This window comes from Salvelinus namaycush, chromosome 11, assembly GCF_016432855.1.
Source record: "Salvelinus namaycush isolate Seneca chromosome 11, SaNama_1.0, whole genome shotgun sequence".
In the NCBI taxonomy this organism is placed as follows: Eukaryota; Metazoa; Chordata; class Actinopteri; order Salmoniformes; family Salmonidae; genus Salvelinus; species Salvelinus namaycush.
The window spans coordinates 43,412,247-43,429,729 of NC_052317.1; the positions used below are offsets into that span (position 1 = coordinate 43,412,247).

General features: G+C 44.9%; 1 protein-coding gene across 1 annotated transcript; it reads right to left on the reverse strand.

Annotated features, from left to right (window-relative positions):
• Positions 1 to 42: 42 nt before the first annotated feature.
• On the reverse strand, positions 43 to 12,341 carry fndc7a (fibronectin type III domain containing 7a). Its single transcript, XM_039003292.1, has 11 exons — positions 12,122 to 12,341; positions 11,409 to 11,669; positions 9,782 to 10,039; positions 9,112 to 9,363; positions 7,904 to 8,158; positions 7,570 to 7,827; positions 5,164 to 5,424; positions 4,524 to 4,778; positions 3,849 to 4,106; positions 1,359 to 1,388; positions 43 to 74 (listed from the first exon to the last, which is right to left on the reverse strand). The coding sequence occupies exons 1-11, from the start codon at positions 12,339 to 12,341 to the stop codon at positions 43 to 45; spliced, it is 2,340 nt and encodes a 779-aa protein (XP_038859220.1).
• Positions 12,342 to 17,483: the final 5,142 nt, after the last annotated feature.

Here is a 17,483-nt window from a genome sequence, read left to right on the forward strand (position 1 = left end):
TTTACAGTTGATGATTTTGTTATACACAATTTAAACTCACCTCTAATCGACACTTCTCTTTCCCCGATAGATCACTAGAAAGAAGAGAAAGAGAAATAATGGTGTTCAACATATACTCAAAAAATTAGGAGTTTCAACAAGGGTTCTTCTAAGATCCTCAAAGTTCTTTGAAGAACCTTAGGGTTCTGGGCACTGAAAAATGCCCCCAAAAGGTACTTTGAAGAACCCCATAGGAGGTGGGGTTCATCGAGGAACCTCCTTAGCTCTTGTGAGTTCTTGCAGGAACCTAACTGCCCAACTGAAAAATGTGGATTTGAATTTGAAAAACAGCTGACCATTTTTAAGTTCTCCTCAATTTAAGGTAAAGTTTCTCCCTTGTATGATCTAAATTGGTATTGTTTTATGATGATACCGTCTATCTTTTCATATTTATGCAAATGGCTGTGTTGTTGGGCACTTTCTCCCTTATAAAATGATTTACAAAAGAGAACATGGACACAATTCAGTGGATGTCAATCAACAAAGAGGTAAGAATATGTTGAGGGCTTAGCTGCATTGGACGCAGATGACTGAACTGCCCACTTTATGTGTGTCTGCAGGTATTCTGACGAGGAGGCACACAAAGGTATGTACAATTGGTATTGGTTTGTCACATAATGTCATGCAGATCACATGTACTGTAGGCTATCATCTCATTTTTATTAATGGGTTCTCTAAAACCTTATAGGATTCAATCACAGCAGCCATCTTGCTCCTCACTGAGCTCTTCGATGAAGATCCCAGAGGTCTCTACATTATGGACAAGGTATGTGTATGAAAACTGTTGTCAAAAGTGACATATTTTCATTTACATTTACCACAAAAACCAAGGAATGAAAGCTGTCATGTGCACGTTTTCTTAATCATCTGTATAATTATTATTTTTGTATTCACAGACTTCACCCTCCCTACACTGCAAAACCCTTCTGGCTATGGACACGAAGGATATCAACACATTAACACGCAAGAGGATATATTGATTGAACTTGGAGCTCTGCTGGGAGTTGACCTCATATTTAGATTTTTTAATTCTGCTTTGCCACAAATCATAATAAACACTGACAACTAAAATATTGTGTTATTGTTGTTATTGTTGTTATGTTATGCTGATTAATAATAATAATGGAACAAATGAACCCCAAAAGGTTATTTGAGGAACCATTAAAGGGGGTTCTTTGAAGAGGTTCCCCCACAGTTTCAATTTGAAGTACCCATAAAAGATCTTCCAGGAGCCATTTCTTTTTAGAGTGTATTGGGTAGGATACACAATGTCAGTAAAGTTGCCCGGTGAAGTTTACTATCGGACGCTAGACACTTACCCATTCCTACATTGCTTCCGGAGCAGGACACTGTAAGAAAATGAGAACAATGCCATTAGATACAAACTAACTGTAGACATTCCCAGTTTGACCTATCAACCACAGAATATATTTATCTGCCTAACAAACCAACTAACTAGTAACAAGCTAACCAACAAAACAACTAACCACCTAACGAACAACGAATCAACTAACCAACTACTAACTAACTAACGAACTAACTAACTAACAAACAAACAAACAAATGAACTAACAACTAACTAATTAACTAACTAACTAACTAGTAACTAACTAACTAACTAGTAACTAACTAACTAACTACTAACTAACTAACTAACTAACAAACAAACAAAGTAACAACTAACTAATTAACTAACTAACTAATGGCTAACTAACTGCTAACTAACTAACAAACTAACAAACTAACTAACTAACTAACTAATTAACTAACTAACTAACTAACTAACTAACTAACTAACTATTTAACTAACTCATGACTAACTAACTAACTGACTAACAACTAACTAACAACTAACTAACTCATTAACTAACTAACTACTGACTAACTACTAACTAACTAACTACTAACTAGCTATGAACTTCAAACTAACTAACTACCTAACTATCTATCTACTAGCTAACGAACTGCAGTTGAAGTCGGAAGTTTACATACACCTCAGCCAAATACATTTAAACTCTGTTTTTCACAATTCCTGACATTTAAAAATTCCCTGTTTTAGGACAGTTAGGATCACCACTTTATTTTAAGAATGTGAAATGTCAGAATAATAGTAGAAAGAATGATTTATTTCAGCTTTTATTTCTTTCATCACATTCCCAGTGGGTCAGAAGTTTACATACACTCAATTAGTATTTGGTAGCATTGCCTTTAAATTGTTTAACTTGGGGCAAACGTTTCGGGTAGCCTTCCACAAGCTTCCCACAATAAGTTGGGTGAATTTTGGCCCAGTCCTCCTGACAGAGCTGGTGTAACTGAGTCAGGTTTGTAGGCCTCCTTGCTCGCACACACTTTTTGGGGCGGCAAGTAGCCTAGTGGTTAGAGCGTTGGACTAGTAACCGAAAGGTTGCAAGATCGAATCCCCAAGCTGATGAGGTAAAAATCTGTCGTTCTGCCCCTGAACAAGGCAGTTCACCCACTGTTCCTAGGCCGTCATTGTAAATAAGAATTTGTTCTTAACTGACTTGCCTAGTTAAATAAAGGTAAAAAAAATAATTAAAACATGCTTTTTCAGTTCTGCCCACAAATTTTCTATGGGATAGTATGCAAGTATAAACACCATGGGACCACACAGCCGTCATACCGCTTAGGAAGGAGATGCGTTCTGTCTCCTAGAGAAGAACGTACTTTGGTGAGAAAAGTGCAAATCAATATAAGAACAACAGCAAAGGACCTTGTAAAGATGCTGGAGGAAACAGGTACAAAATTATCTAAGCGGTATGACGGCTGTGTGGTCCCATGGTGTTTATACTTGCATACTATTGTTTGTACAGATGAACGTGGTACCTTCAGGCGTTTGGAAATTGCTCCCAAGGACGAACCAGACTTGTGGAGGTCCACAATTTTTTTTAGGAGGTCTTGGCTGATTTCTTTTGATTTTCCCATGATGTCAAGCAAAGATGCAAAAGCAAAGAATTTTCCAAGCTGTTTATAGGCAGTCAACTTAGTGTATGTAAACTTCTGACCCACTGGAATTGTGATACAGTGAATTATTGTCACGACTCCGACCGAAGGTGGCTCCCCTTCCCGTTCGGGTGGCGCTCGGCGGTCGTCGTCGCCGGCCTACTAGCTGCCACTGTTTCTTTCTCCCCCTCCTTGTATGTTGATTGATTACACCTGTTATGAGTTGTGATGATTGGTAGGGCTTTATTAGTCAGCCAGCCTGCCTGATTCTTTGTGCGGGATTGTTTGGTGTAACATTTATGTACCTTTGAGACGAACGTGTTTGTTCCTGTTCGTGGGTTTTTGCTATACTGTTTTAGTCCCTGTGTTTGGGACGTTTGTTTTGTTCGGCACCCAGTGGTTTTGTGAGGTGGCCTGTGTCCGCCGTTTGTGCAATAAAGAGCACTATTTTGAACTCTCTGTTTCCTGCACCTGACTTCAGACCCACGACACCCAGATCGTTACAATTATAAGTGAAATAATCTGTCTGTAAACAATTGTTGGAAAAATTACTTGTGTCATGCACAAAGTAGATGTCCTAACCGACTTGCCAAAACTATAGTTTGTTAATAAGAAATTTGTGGAATGGTTGAAAAACAAGTTTTGTCTCCAACCTAACTGTATGTAAACTTCCGACTTCAACTTTACTAATAGCTAACTACTAACTAACAAATACTACTGCTAACTAACTACTAACCACCAACAAACTACTAACTACCTACCTACTAACTAGCTTTGAACTACTAACTAACCATCTAACCATCTAACCAACTAACCAACTAACTAATTAACTAAGTAACTACACTCACCAGAGTAGATCCTGCCGGGACAGAATGTGACTTTGCTCCCATCCTGATTGACAGGTGCCACCACCATGGTGTAGACGTCCCCACACATGACCTTGGCCACATCACAGGAGCTGCTGAGGGGCGGGGAGATGCAGGTGTGGTTGGTGCCTGTCCCAATCAGGTTCACCGTGTGGTTCTGGGGGCCCGAGGAGTGCCAGTACACCCTCAGAGTTCTGTTGGCCATCCGGTAGAGCTTGACACTCGATGGACAACAGGCGCCTGGGAGCGAGAGAGGAGGAAAGATTGAAGATTTATATGACGTGGTCTTGAATGGACAGGATGCAAATTGGGGGGAAATATTGGTGTTTGTTTGTGATTTTTTAGCAGTTTGTTGAGTGTGCAAGAATATTCTGTGCGTTCATGCATGTATGTGTGTGTGGGTGTGTTTTCAGTATATCTACCTTTGACTAGCTCTGTCTGTCTGTCTCTCTGTCTGTCTGTCTGTCTGTCTGTCTGTCTGTCTGTCTGTCTGTCTGTCTGTCTGTCTGTCTGTCTGTCTGTCTGTCTGTCTGTCTGTCTGTCTGTCTGTCTGTCTGTCTGTCTGTCTGTCTGTCTGTCTGTCTGTCTGTCTGTCTGTCTGTCTGTCTGTCTGTCTGTCTGTCTGTGTCTGTGTGGCCTATGCATACTCATACTCACTGGATGAGAACCCATGATATCTGCATTCTGCCTTGTGGCCTGTCCTGCTGATGGCCTCCAGGCTCACGCTATAGTTGGTCCCGCAGGTGATGCATCCCATAAGGCAGTGTGTGTCCATGGTGTGGCACTTGGCGTGTCCCCGAGATGATGTCAGCGCCGTGACATAGGAGCGCGCCCCTGTAGCGGGGGACCAGGTGACGTTGGTCATGGCCTGGGTCACCTGGTCTACTGTCAGGGTGTGGGGGCAGCAGGGACCTGGCGAGGGAACAGAACAGAACAGATTCTTAGATATCTGGCTAAAACTAGTGCACTGCATAGGGAATACGGTGTCAAATGAGACTGCCCGAGAGTTATCTGTATTGTCTGTATGTCTATGGTCTGTATAATCTATGGTCTTTATATCTATGGTTTATATATCTACGGTATGTATATCTATGGTGTGTATATCTATGGTCTATATATCCATGGTATGTATATCTATGGTCTGTACATCTATGGTCTATATATCTATGGTATGTATATCTATGGTCTGTACATCTATGGTTCACATGACACCCTATTCCCATACTGCACAAATAGGATATCGTTTTAGATTTGCTCTAACAACCACATACACTCTGTCATACAGGGTTTTCCGCACCTGTTTCCAGGGGCACGCTATAGCTGGACAGGCTTGGCCCCACTGCTGTCCTGGCATACGCTGTGACATCATAGGTGGCTCCGCAGGGAAGCTGTGTGAGCTGGCAAGAGGTGGAGAGTGATTGACAGGTGTGTGTGTCAGTGAGGCCCACGGCTGTGACAGTGTAGGTGGTGTTGGGGGTGTTGGGGGCCGTGTACAAGACACTGACACTCGAGGATGAGTTGGTCTGAGATACACTCAGGATCTCTGGAGAACAGGGAGCTAGAGGAGAGACGAGGGGTTAATGGACTGGTTAATTGATTCATTTGTTGATTGGTTAAAGCTTATCCTTATCCTTGTCTTGTACACAGGAGGTTGGTGGTACCTTCATTGGGGAGGACAGGCTCGTGGTAATGGCTGGAACAGAATTAGTGGAATGGTATCAAATACACATAAATACACATGGTTTCCATGTGTTTGATCAATCAATCAAATGTATTTATGCCCTATTTATGCCCAAATGCCCTTTTCACAATACATCAGCCAATGTCACAAAGTGCTATATAGAAACTCAGTCTAAACCCCCAAACAGCAAGCAATGCAGATGTACAGTCGTGGCCAAAAGTTTTGAGAATGATACACATATTAATTTCCACATTTGCTGCTTCAGTGTCTTTAGATATTTTTGTCAGATGTTACTATGGAATACTGAAGTATAATTACAAGCATTTCATAAGTGTCAAAGGCTTTTATTGACAATTACATGAAGTTGATGCAAAGAGTCAATATTTGCAGTGTTGACCCTTCCTTTTCAAGACCTCTGCAATCCGCCCTGGCATGCTGTCAATTAACTTCTGGGCCACATCCTGACTGATGGCAGCCCATTCTTGCATAATCAATGCTTGGTTTGTCAGAATTTGTGGGTTTTTGTTTGTCCACCCACCTCTTGAGGATTGACCACAAGTTCTCAATGGGATTAAGGTCTGGGGAGTTTCCTAGCCATGGACCCAAAATATCGATGTTTTGTTCCCCGATCACTTTTGCCTTATGGCAAGGTGCTCCATCATGCTGGAAAAGGCATTGTTCGTCACCAAACTGTTCCTGGATGGTTGGGAGAAGTTGCTCTCGGTGGATGTGTTCGTACCATTCTTTATTCATGGCTGTGTTCTAAAACAAAATTGTGAGCGAGCTCACTCCCTTGGCTGAGAAGCAACCCCACGCATGAATGGTCTCAGGATGCTTTACTGTTGGCATGACACAGGACTGATGGTAGCGCTCACCTTGTCTTCTCCGGACAAGCTTTTTTACAGATGCCCCAAACAATCGGAAAGGGGATTCATCAGAGAAAATGACTTTACCCCAGTCCTCAGCAGTCCAATCCCTGTACCTTTTGCAGAATATCAGTCTGTCTCTGATGTTTTTCCTGGAGAGAAGTGGCTTCTTTGCTGTCCTTCTTGACACCAGGCCATCCTCCAAAAGTCTTCGCCTCACTGTGCGTGCAGATGCACTTACACCTGCCTGCTGCCATTCCTGAGCAAGCACTGTAATGGTGGTGCCCCGGGCCCGCAGCTGAATCAACTTTAGGAGACGGTCCTGGGGCTTGCTGGACTTTCTTGGGCACCCTGAAGCCTACTTCACAACAATTGAACCGCTCTCCTTGAAGTTCTTGATGATCCGATAAAGGGTTGATTTAGGTGCAATCTTACTGGCAGCAACATCCTTGCCTGTGAAGCCCTTTTTGTGCAAAGCAATGATGACGGCACATGTTTCCTTGCAGGTAACCATGATTGACAGAGGAAGAACAATGATTCCAAGCACCACCCTCCTTTTGATGCTTCCAGTCTGTTATTCGAACTCAATCAGCATGACAGAGTGATCTCCAGCCTTGTCCTCGTCAACACTCACACCTGTGTTAACGAGAGAATCACTGACATGATGTCAGCTGGTCCTTTTGTGGCAGGGCTGAAATGCAGTGGAAATGTTTTTGGGGGATTCAGTTCATTTGCATGGCAAAGAGGGACTTTGCAATTAATTGCAATTCATCTGATCACTCTTCATAACATTCTGGAGTATATGCAAATTGCCATCATACAAACTGAGGCAGCAGACTTTGTTAAAATAAATATTTGTGTCATTCTCAAAACTTTTGGCCACGACTGTAGAAGCACGGTGGCTAGGAAAAACTCCCTAGAAAGGCAGGAACCTAGGATCCATTCCATTTGCTCCGTTCCAGCCATTATTATGAGCCGTCCTCCCCTCAGCATCCTCTACTGGTCTTGTAATGGTAAAGTGAGATCCCATGTAGAACAAAGACAGTAAAGTTGAGGAAGAGCTGATCTCATTCTTAAAATAAAATGTTTTCTATGTAATTTAAAGTGAATACACCATTGCACTGTTTGTTACCTATTGTATTGATGTGTGTTTTACCTGTCTCATGTGTGTGAGGTTTGCAGGTGCGGTTGCAGCCTCGTATTTCGCTGCATGGTGTCACCACCACACTGTACTGTGTGTTACAGCGTAGGTTGGACAGAGCACACACAGGCGCCGTGTCCTTACAGTGGATGACATCATCAATCTCCTCCGCCGTCGTCTCGTATAGCTCCGCCCCCCGCACCGACGACCACATGATCTCCAGGGTCTCCGTGGACACCAGTGCTATGGTAACGTCCTCTGGGCAACAGGGAACTAGGGAGGAAGAGAAGAGAGATGAGTGACTTGACAAAGCTGTGTGTGTGTGTGTGGACAATATAATAACTCTTACTGGTGGTATAGTTGAACACGTCTCCCGGTGGACTGGAGCCAGCCTGGTTGTAGGTGAACATGGTGATGAGGTAGGTGTAGCCACACATGCAGTAGAAGTGACAGGTGGTGTCAGTGGTGTTACAGCGCTCCTCAGACCCGTCGTCTCTCTTGACAAAAGCGATGTAGTACTCCACCAGGGGCATCTCAGTCCACGACACCCAGCAGCTGCCCGCCTGGTGCTCATCTACCCAGATTCTCTCCACAGGGCATGGGACTGACAGAGAGACACAAGAGTGATATACATGTAACTCCAGGCAGGACTCTACATTATAGACCTTATACCATAGTAATAAAATACACTATTATTACATATGTGTGACAGAGAGAGTCAAGAGATTACATTACCTTATACCATAGTAATAACACTGGAAGTATTGCAAGTACATGTAAATACACTATTATTACATATGTGTGCCCGAGAGAGACAAGAGAGATTAGGATAACATTACATTACCTTATATCATAGTAATAATATAGGGGACATCAGCTTACATTGACCTCCTACCTTTGTAATAACACCGGAAAGACTCATGTTAGTATGGCTACAGTGTAGTGTTGCAAGTACTGCCCTCCCGGACATCTACAAAACCTTGTGTCACAGGAAGATCATGAAGGACTTCAGCCACCCGAGCCATGCCGAAGACAGTACAGGTGCATCAAAGCTGAGACAGAGAGACTGAGAAACAGCTTCTATCTCCAGGCCATCAGACTGTTGAACAGTCACCACTAGCCAGCCTCCGCCCTGTACCCTGTCTCCTGTCCTGAACCTTAGTCACTGTTACTAGCCGGTTACCACTCGGTACTCTACCCTGCACCTTAGAGACTGATGCCCTATTTACATAGTCATTGAACACTGGTCACTTTAATAATGTTTACATACTGTTTTACTCACTTTATATGCATATACTGTATTCTACTGTAGTCATGGCTTATCCTATATAACTATGTTTTTTTTAAATTCTGGATTATGTGTGTATTATTTGTATTGCTATGTTTTACTGCACGGTTGGAGCTAGCAACACAAGCATTTCGCTGCACCACCAATAACATCTGCAAATCTGTATACTCGACCAATACATTTTTATTTTATTTATTTATTTGATTTTGGGGTTAGGGGTCAGAGCCAGAGCCAGAGGTAAGAGGTCAAGGGTCAGGGGGTATACATACATGTGATGAATTCCTCAGGGTCAGAGGGGTTGCTGGTTCCAGCGCTGTTCTCGGCAGTAACAGTCACACTGTGGTTCTGCCCGCAGCTCAGTGGGCTGATCATACAGAACCTCTCTGAGGCAGAGCAGTTCTGACCAGTAGAGGTCCTTGCCAAGTAGACGTCTGCCCCATGCACCATCTGCCAGTAGACTGCCAAACCCCCAGACCTGGTCTGGGTCAAAAACACCTGGACGGCCTCAGGGCTGAGAGGACCTAGTGGGGGGACAGAGATACAGTTATTCAAAGAACGACACAAAAAAATAAATTTACTGATATGAACATGAGATTAACATATTCACATAGACACACTCATACATCTAGATGGCATATAAAGTCATACCTGGGTTCTAATGAACTGTGCCAACATCTAGTGGACAGGCTATGATGGAAAATTGTATCAGCACCATAGCAGACACCTCCCACCAAGTGACTCTCCAGGCTTTGACAATTTCAAAGACTGATGTTATATGCTGATTATGTGTTACATTGTGTCTATTGTTCAGTATTGTGTCTCTAGATACAAAGCATAAATAACTTTTCCCTTTCTGGCATCTTGCCAGATCTCTCTCTCTCCTGAGAGGTTTTAATACAAGCTAATATTATTAACCAAACATCCAGTTGCCATGCTTACGGGTGATCTGACACACAGTGAGGTCGTCTCCGGGGCGACCGTCCAGGTCCCAGGCTGTGCCCTTGATGCAGTAGGTGGTACCGGGCTCCAGGCCATCAAAGGTCATGAATGGGTCGCTGGTGTTGAGTTTGAGGCGAGAGTTGGAGCCCTCCTTGATGATGCAGAGGGTGTAGAGGACCGTGTCGTTGACCGGGGACCAGGTCACCAGGATGGTGTCATTTCTGGGAGAGGTGGTGTTTAGCTGTGGGGCCACCACCACTGAAGAGGGGGAAGGGAGAAAAAAGGTAGATTAATAAACTAATAGATGTGATGAAAGGAGGCAGAGAGAGAGAGAGAGAGAGAGAGAGAGAGAGAGAGAGAGAGAGAGAGAGAGAGAGAGAGAGAGAGAGAGAGAGAGAGAGAAAGCGAGAAAGAGAGAGAGGATACTATCCAGGAAGGAAACAAACCTGTTCCAGGCAAAGATAAAAGAAGAGAGAATACATTGAAATAGTCCAAACCTGGCCGAAAAGAGAGTCATCTTTTTTGTTTGCTAGTGAAATAGAATCCATTTTCCTGTCCTTATGATACGTCCAGTTCTCCTCGGGGAGAGGAGAACCTAGTTCTCATGGTTTCCCTTTTCATGTTCTGATATGTTTTAAGGCTTAAATGGGGAGATACAGTTTCCGCACAAGGCACCCACTATGACAATAGAGCTGTGAAACTGCACTCCATTATGGAGATAGCAGTCCTTTGTCTCTCAGACACTATGGAGAGGTAGCGTTTCAGTCATGATACAGTCATTACGATATTAAGTAAACAACTTTTAATTTAATTTGAAGAGTGAGTGAAAGTTGAGGGATAGACTTATTGTCTGTGATCGATTCTTCTTGTGGCTTGGATCAGATAGACACTAATTGTCATTTTACTTTCTAATTATTGTAACAAACTTAAGGCTTTTTAAAATAAACCTAGACAGGTGTATGTATGTGAACAGGTGTATAAACCTGGACAGGTGTATGTATCTAAACAGGTGCACCATAGCGGCCCCGTGTGGCTCAGTTGGTAGAGCATGGCGCTTGCAACGCCAGGGTTGTGGGTTCGTTTCCCACGGGGGGCCAGTACAAAAAAAGTATGAATGTATGTACTTGTAAGTCGCTCTGGATAAGAGCGTCTGCTAAATGACTTAAATGTAATGTAATGTAAACAGGTGTATGTGAACAGGTGTATAAACCTGGACAGGTGTATGTATCTAAACAGGTGTATGTGAACAGGTGTATAAACCTGGAAAGGTGTATGTATCTAAACAGGTGTATGTGAACAGGTGTATAAACCTGGACAGGTGTATGTATCTAAACAGGTGTATGTGAACAGGTGTATAAACCTGGACAGGTGTATGTATCTAAACAGGTGTATGTGAACAGGTGCATAAACCTGGACAGGTGTATGTATCTAAACAGGTGTATGTATCTAAACAGGTGTATGTGAACAGGTGTATAAACCTGGACAGGTGTATAAACCTGGACAGGTGTATGTATCTAAACAGGTGTATGTGAACAGGTGTATAAACCTGGACAGGTGTATGTATCTAAACAGGTGTATGTGAACAGGTGTATAAACCTGGACAGGTGTATGTATCTAAACCATCTACCCGTTCTGATCTGGACGGGTGCTGAGGGCTGGCTGCGTCCCGCGCTGTTGACAGACATGACACTGAGGGTGTAGTCTGTGTATGGCTGCAGCTGCAGCACGGTGCCAGGGGAGCTGGTCACCGCGGTCTCTGAGAAGAAGTCTCCCACCTCAGACTCAGCTCGCAGGATGTAGCCGCTCGCCCCCATCACCTCACTGAACTCCACACTGATTCTGTCGCTCTTCTTGGAGTATGTCTGCTTAATGTTAGGTACCTCGGGGGCTGGTGGTCAGAGCAGAGCAGAACAGAGCATCATCACACACAGGGATATAGACATCATCATCATAATCATCATAATTATCATCATCATCATAATCATCATCATCATCATCATCATAATTATCAGCATCATCGTGAACATCATAATTATCCTTATCATCATCATCATCATCATAATCATCATTAGCATCATAATTATCATCATAATCATAATCAGAATTATCATCATCATAATTATCACTATCATCAGAATGATCAGCATCAGCATCATAATTATCATCATAATCATAATTATCATCATCATAATTATCATTATCATCATAATTATCATCATCATCTTCTTATTCAAATACCTTATTCAAAGCATTGAGAGAATAGCAGGCCTACAATGCGTTATACATAATTCATAATATGTCCATTACGCACACACATGGCCATTATGCATGCATACATACATGAGCTTCCGTCCAACTCTGCACTGCTCAGGATGTTGCCCGCTTTGTCAATGGCCTCGACCCGCATGGTGTACATCGTGTTGGCGGAGAGAGAGTTAACAGAGCCCATGACAGAGTTCCCGCTAAACTGAGCGAATGCGGACGGTTGAGGAGAGTTCTTTGGTGTGGCGGTGATTTTGTAGGAGCTGGCGCCAGAGTAACGACTCCATCGCACCGTCATACTTTTTGTGGACACTTGGAACACGGATAATGTTATGTCTGCAACGTTGTGAAAGAACAGAAATCATTAAATACATTTTAGGCTTATTATTTGCATGTACTTTATAATGGTGTAATAACAGTGAAATAAAAGAGAATGTTAATGTGTGTGTCTCTCAAGCAATTATGTGGGAAAGTTTGTTTTAAAAAGTTAACAAAGGGTTGTTTGAATACCTTTTTGCGCTCCACATATCTGAAAACCAAACATAAACATTAACGCTAACGGAAACCATTTCAACGGTAGCGGTGGTGTTTCATATGTTATCCCTAAAAGGAACATTTATACCCCTGTCCTGTATAATATTCGCCCTGCATGACAGGCCGAGAGGCAGCACATTTTTTCTTCACTCAACACAGATTTCAGGACTGGTCAGTGAGCTCAGGGGTTTTTTCTCCTCCATGAATGAATTTGTCCATTGAGCCAAGGTTGGGCATACACTTGTTGAAAGCAGTGTTACTCAAAAGAGCCTGTGTATTTATTTCCCAAACGTCTCCCTCTGTCTCTATGCATTTCTAGAATCATACAACGTGCATGTTTTCAGATGGTTACAATGACACAGCAGAATAACAATATCATATACAACTGCAATAATCAACACTAAGATTGTTTAAGCAACACATTATTTGTAGGTCTAATTAGTAAAGATCTGTGCTTACCTCAGATAAACTGATTAAAAGCAAAAGATGTATCACTTTAAAATCTGTTGCTCCCATTCTTCCTGGAGAGCCTCTGCCTTGAGGCTAAAGATGTATAGTAGGCTAATGGTATTTCTGATTATGACTGCAGGGTAGTGTCAGGGGCTTAACTTTGACGTTTTTCGTTTTTTTAGGGGGAATGAAATGACAATTCTTTTATTGTTTTCAGCAAATACCAAAGATTGAGCCCTCCCACTGCCAGGGTACCAGCAGGCCTATCAGAGAAGGAGGAGGAAAGATAGCCTACTCAATTGTAGTACTGGATGTACACAGGTGCACTATTACACTGTGCCCCATTAAATAGCTACTGTCATTTGTCAACAACAGCAGTTGAGTAAATGTATTGTAATGACCTGACTAGATCATAAAGGAACAATTGTCCAGACAGAGGATTGAGTTTACGAATTGACGGTTTATTAACCCAACTTTACACTGTTTGGCTGTAGCCCACACCAAATAAATGAAAGATACCACACAAGCCAACCGTGACCTTCTCTTGTGAAGCCCAGACGTAAGAGAAAGAACAATGGCTAAACCTGGTCTTAACTTCCAATGCTCCATCCCCCTGCCCAACCCCCCTTCACGCCACTCCGCCAACCACCAGGATGCCCGGCTTCAGAACATTCCAGGCATTCCCGTGATTGGCAGATAGCAGGTTGATTGGCATGTCGGACCCCGCGAACACTGGTAAGTACAACACAACCCACTAATAGCCTAACACACAACACACTGCTGTCTGTGCTGGTCGCTACAGTATGTATAATGGCTTAGCTATAGTGTTACAGTCATAGGCCAGGTGTGTTCATGTGTGCTATCTGTGTACTGCATGCTGTATGTTGGTGAGTTAAATATCCAGTTGTATAATGGCAAAATGATGCTTGCATGGCTCTGCATTACAGTGGATAACGTCCTGTTGTGCTGGAGCTACAACACCTGTGTAACGCTAGTCTGAAGAAGTGGACCAAAGCGCAGCGTGGTATGTGTTCATGATCATTTATTCACCAAAAACACTCAAGCAAAATAACAAAGTGAGAAACGAAACAGTTCTGTAAGGTGAAGACACACTAAACAGAAAACAACTACCCACAAAACACAGGTGGGAAAAGGCTGCCTAAGTATGATTCCCAATCAGAGACAAAGATAGACAGCTGCCTCTGATTGGGAACCACACTCAGCCAAAAACAAAGAAATATAACACATACAGTGGGGCAAAAAAGTATTTAGTCAGCCACCAATTGTGCAAGTTCTCCCACTTAAAAAGATGAGAGAGGCCTGTAATTTTCATCATAGGTACACTTCAACTATGACAGACAAAATGAGAAAAAAAAATCCAGAAAATCACATTGTAGGATTTTTTATGAATTTATTTGCAAATTATGGTGGAAAATAAGTATTTGGTCAATAACAAAAGTTTATCTCAATACTTTGTTATATACCCTTTGTTGGCAATGACAGAGGTCAAACGTTTTCTGTAAGTCTTCACAAGGTTTTCACACACTGTTGCTGGTATTTTGGCCCATTCCTCCATGCAGATCTCCTCTAGAGCAGTGATGTTTTGGGGCTGTTGCTGGGCAACACGGACTTTCAACTCCCTCCAAAGATTTTCTATGGGGTTGAGATCTGGAGACTGGCTAGGCCACTCCAGGACCTTGAAATGCTTCTTACGAAGCCACTCCTTCGTTGCCCGGGCGGAGTCTTTGACAATTTTTTGGGCCTTCCTCTGACACCGCCGGCTCGTGTCACTGGGGAGCTCTCGGCTGTGCTTCCCTTTGTAGTCTGTAATAGTTTGCAGGCCCTGCCACATCCAACGAGCATCGGAGCCAGTGTAGTACGATTAGATCTTTGTCCTGTATTGATGCTTTGCCTGTTTGATGGTTCATCGGAGAGCATAGCAGGATTTCTTATAAGCTTCCGGGTTAGAGTCCCTGTCACGTTCCTGACCTGTTTTCTGTTAGTTTTTGTATGTGTTAGTTGGTCAGGACGTGAGTTTGGGTGGGCAGTCTATGTTTTCTGTTTCTATGTTGGTTAATGGGTACCTAATATGGTTCTCAATTAGAGGCAGGTGGTTTTCATCTCCTCTGATTGAGAATCATATTAAGGTAGGTGTTTTCACATTGATTGTTGTGGGTGGTTGTCTCCTGTGTCTGTGTTTGTCGCGCCACACGGGACTGTCTCGGTTTGTTTGTACGTTCGTTCTTTTTTGTAGTCAGTTTTCCTGTTCATGCGTTCTTCGTGTTTCATGTAAGTTCGTCGTCCAGGTCTGTCTACGTCGTTTATTGTTTTGTAGTTGGTTAAAGTGTTGTCGTGTTTTTCCGTTTTGTAAATAAATATTATGTCGAATTCAAACGCTGCATTTTGGTTCAATCCCTGCTCCTCCTCTTCGGATGAAGAGGAGGAGGAACGCCGTTACAGAACCACCCACCAAATTACCAGAACCAAGCAGTGTGACTACGAGCAGCGACCAAATAATCAGGACTCGTGGACTTGGGAGGAAGTATTGGAGGGTAAAGGACACTGGGCACATATTGGGGAATATCGCCGCGCTCGTGAGGAGATGGAGGCAGCGAGAGCCCAAGAGCGGTGGTATGAGGAGGCAGCAAGGAGACGTGGCTGGAAGCCGGAGAATCAAGCTCAAGACCGGAGATATGAAGGTACGCGGCTAGCAAGGAAGCCCGAGAAGAAACCCCAAAAATTTCTTGGGGGGGGGCTAAGAGGTAGTGGGCCAAGGGCAGGTAGGAGACCTGCGCCCACTTCCCAGGCTAACCGTGGAGAGCGGGAGTACGGGCAGACACCGTGTTACGCAGTAGAGCGCACGGTGTCTCCTGTACGTGTGCATAGCCCGGTGCGGGTTATTCCACCTCCCCGCACTGGTAGGGCTAGATTGAGCATGGAGCCAAGTGCCATGAAGCCGGCTCTACATATCTGGCCACCAGTACGTCTCCTTGGGCCGGCTTACATGGCACCAGCCTTACGCATGGTGTCCCCGGTTCGCCTACATAGCCCGGTGCGGGTTATTCCACCTCCCCGCACTGGTAGGGCGACGGGGAGCATTCAACCAGGTAAGGTTGGGCAGGCTCAATGCTCAAGGGAGCCAGTACGCCTGCACGGTCCGGTATTTCCGGCGCCACCTCCCCGCCCCAGCCCAGTACCACCAGTGCCTACACCACGCACCAGGCTTCCAGTGCGTTTCCAGAGCCCTGTTCCTCCTCCACACACTCTCCCTATGGTGCGTGTCTCCAGCCCAGTGCCTCCAGTTCCGGCACCACGCACTAAGCCACCTGTGCGTCTCCAGAGCCGTGTACACACTGTTCCTTCTCCCCGTACTCGTCCTGATGTGCGTGCCCTCAGCCCGGTACCACCAGTTCCGGTACCACGCACCAGGCCTATAGTGCGCTTCGAGAGGTCAGTGTGCCCTGTCCCTGCTCCCCGCACTAGCCTTGAAGTGCGTGTCTCCAGTCCGGTGCCTCCAGTTCCGGCACCACGCACCAGGCCTACAGTGCGCCTCATCCGGCCAGAGCCATCCGTCTGCCCAGTGCCATCTGAGCCATCCGTCTCCTCAGCGCCGTCTGAGCCATCCGTCTCCCCAGCGCCGTCTGAGCCATCCGTCTGCCCAGTGCCGTCTGAGCCATCCGTCTGTCCCAAGCCATTAGAGCCGCCCGTCTGTCCCGAGCCGTCAGAGCCGTTCGTCAGTCAGGAGCCGCTAGAGCCATTCGTCAGACAGGATCTGCCAGAGCCGCCAACCAGACAGGATCTGCCAGAGCCGCCAACCAGACAGGATCTGCCAGAGCCGCCAACCAGACAGGATCTGCCAGAGCCGCCAACCAGACAGGATCTGCCAGAGCCGCCAACCAGACAGGATCTGCCAGAGCCGCCAGTGAGCCATGAGCGTCCAGAGCCGCCAGTGAGCCATGAGCGTCCAGAGCTGTCAGCCAGCCATGAGCGTCCAGAGCCGTCAGCCAGCCATGAGCGTCCAGAGCCGTCAGCCAGCCATGAGCGTCCAGAGCCGTCAGCCAGCCATGAGCGTCCAGAGCCGTCAGCCAGCCATGAGCGTCCAGAGCCGTCAGCCAGCCATGAGCGTCCAGAGCCGTCAGCCAGCCATGAGCGTCCAGAGCCGTCAGCCAGCCATGAGCGTCCAGAGCCGTCAGCTAGTCATGAGCGTCCAGAGCTGCCATGTATCCAGAACTGCCCCTCAGTCCAGAGCTGTCTCTCTGTCCGGAGCTGCCCTTCAGTCCGGAGTTGCCCCTCTATCCTGAGCTACCTCTCTATCCTGAGCTACCTCTCTATCTTGAGCTACCTCTCTATCCTGACCTACCTCTCTGTCCTGAACTACCTTGTCCCAGAGCTGTCCCTTATTTTTGTGTTGCCTCTTATATTAGGTGGGTGGAATAGGATGGTGGTCATTCTGAGG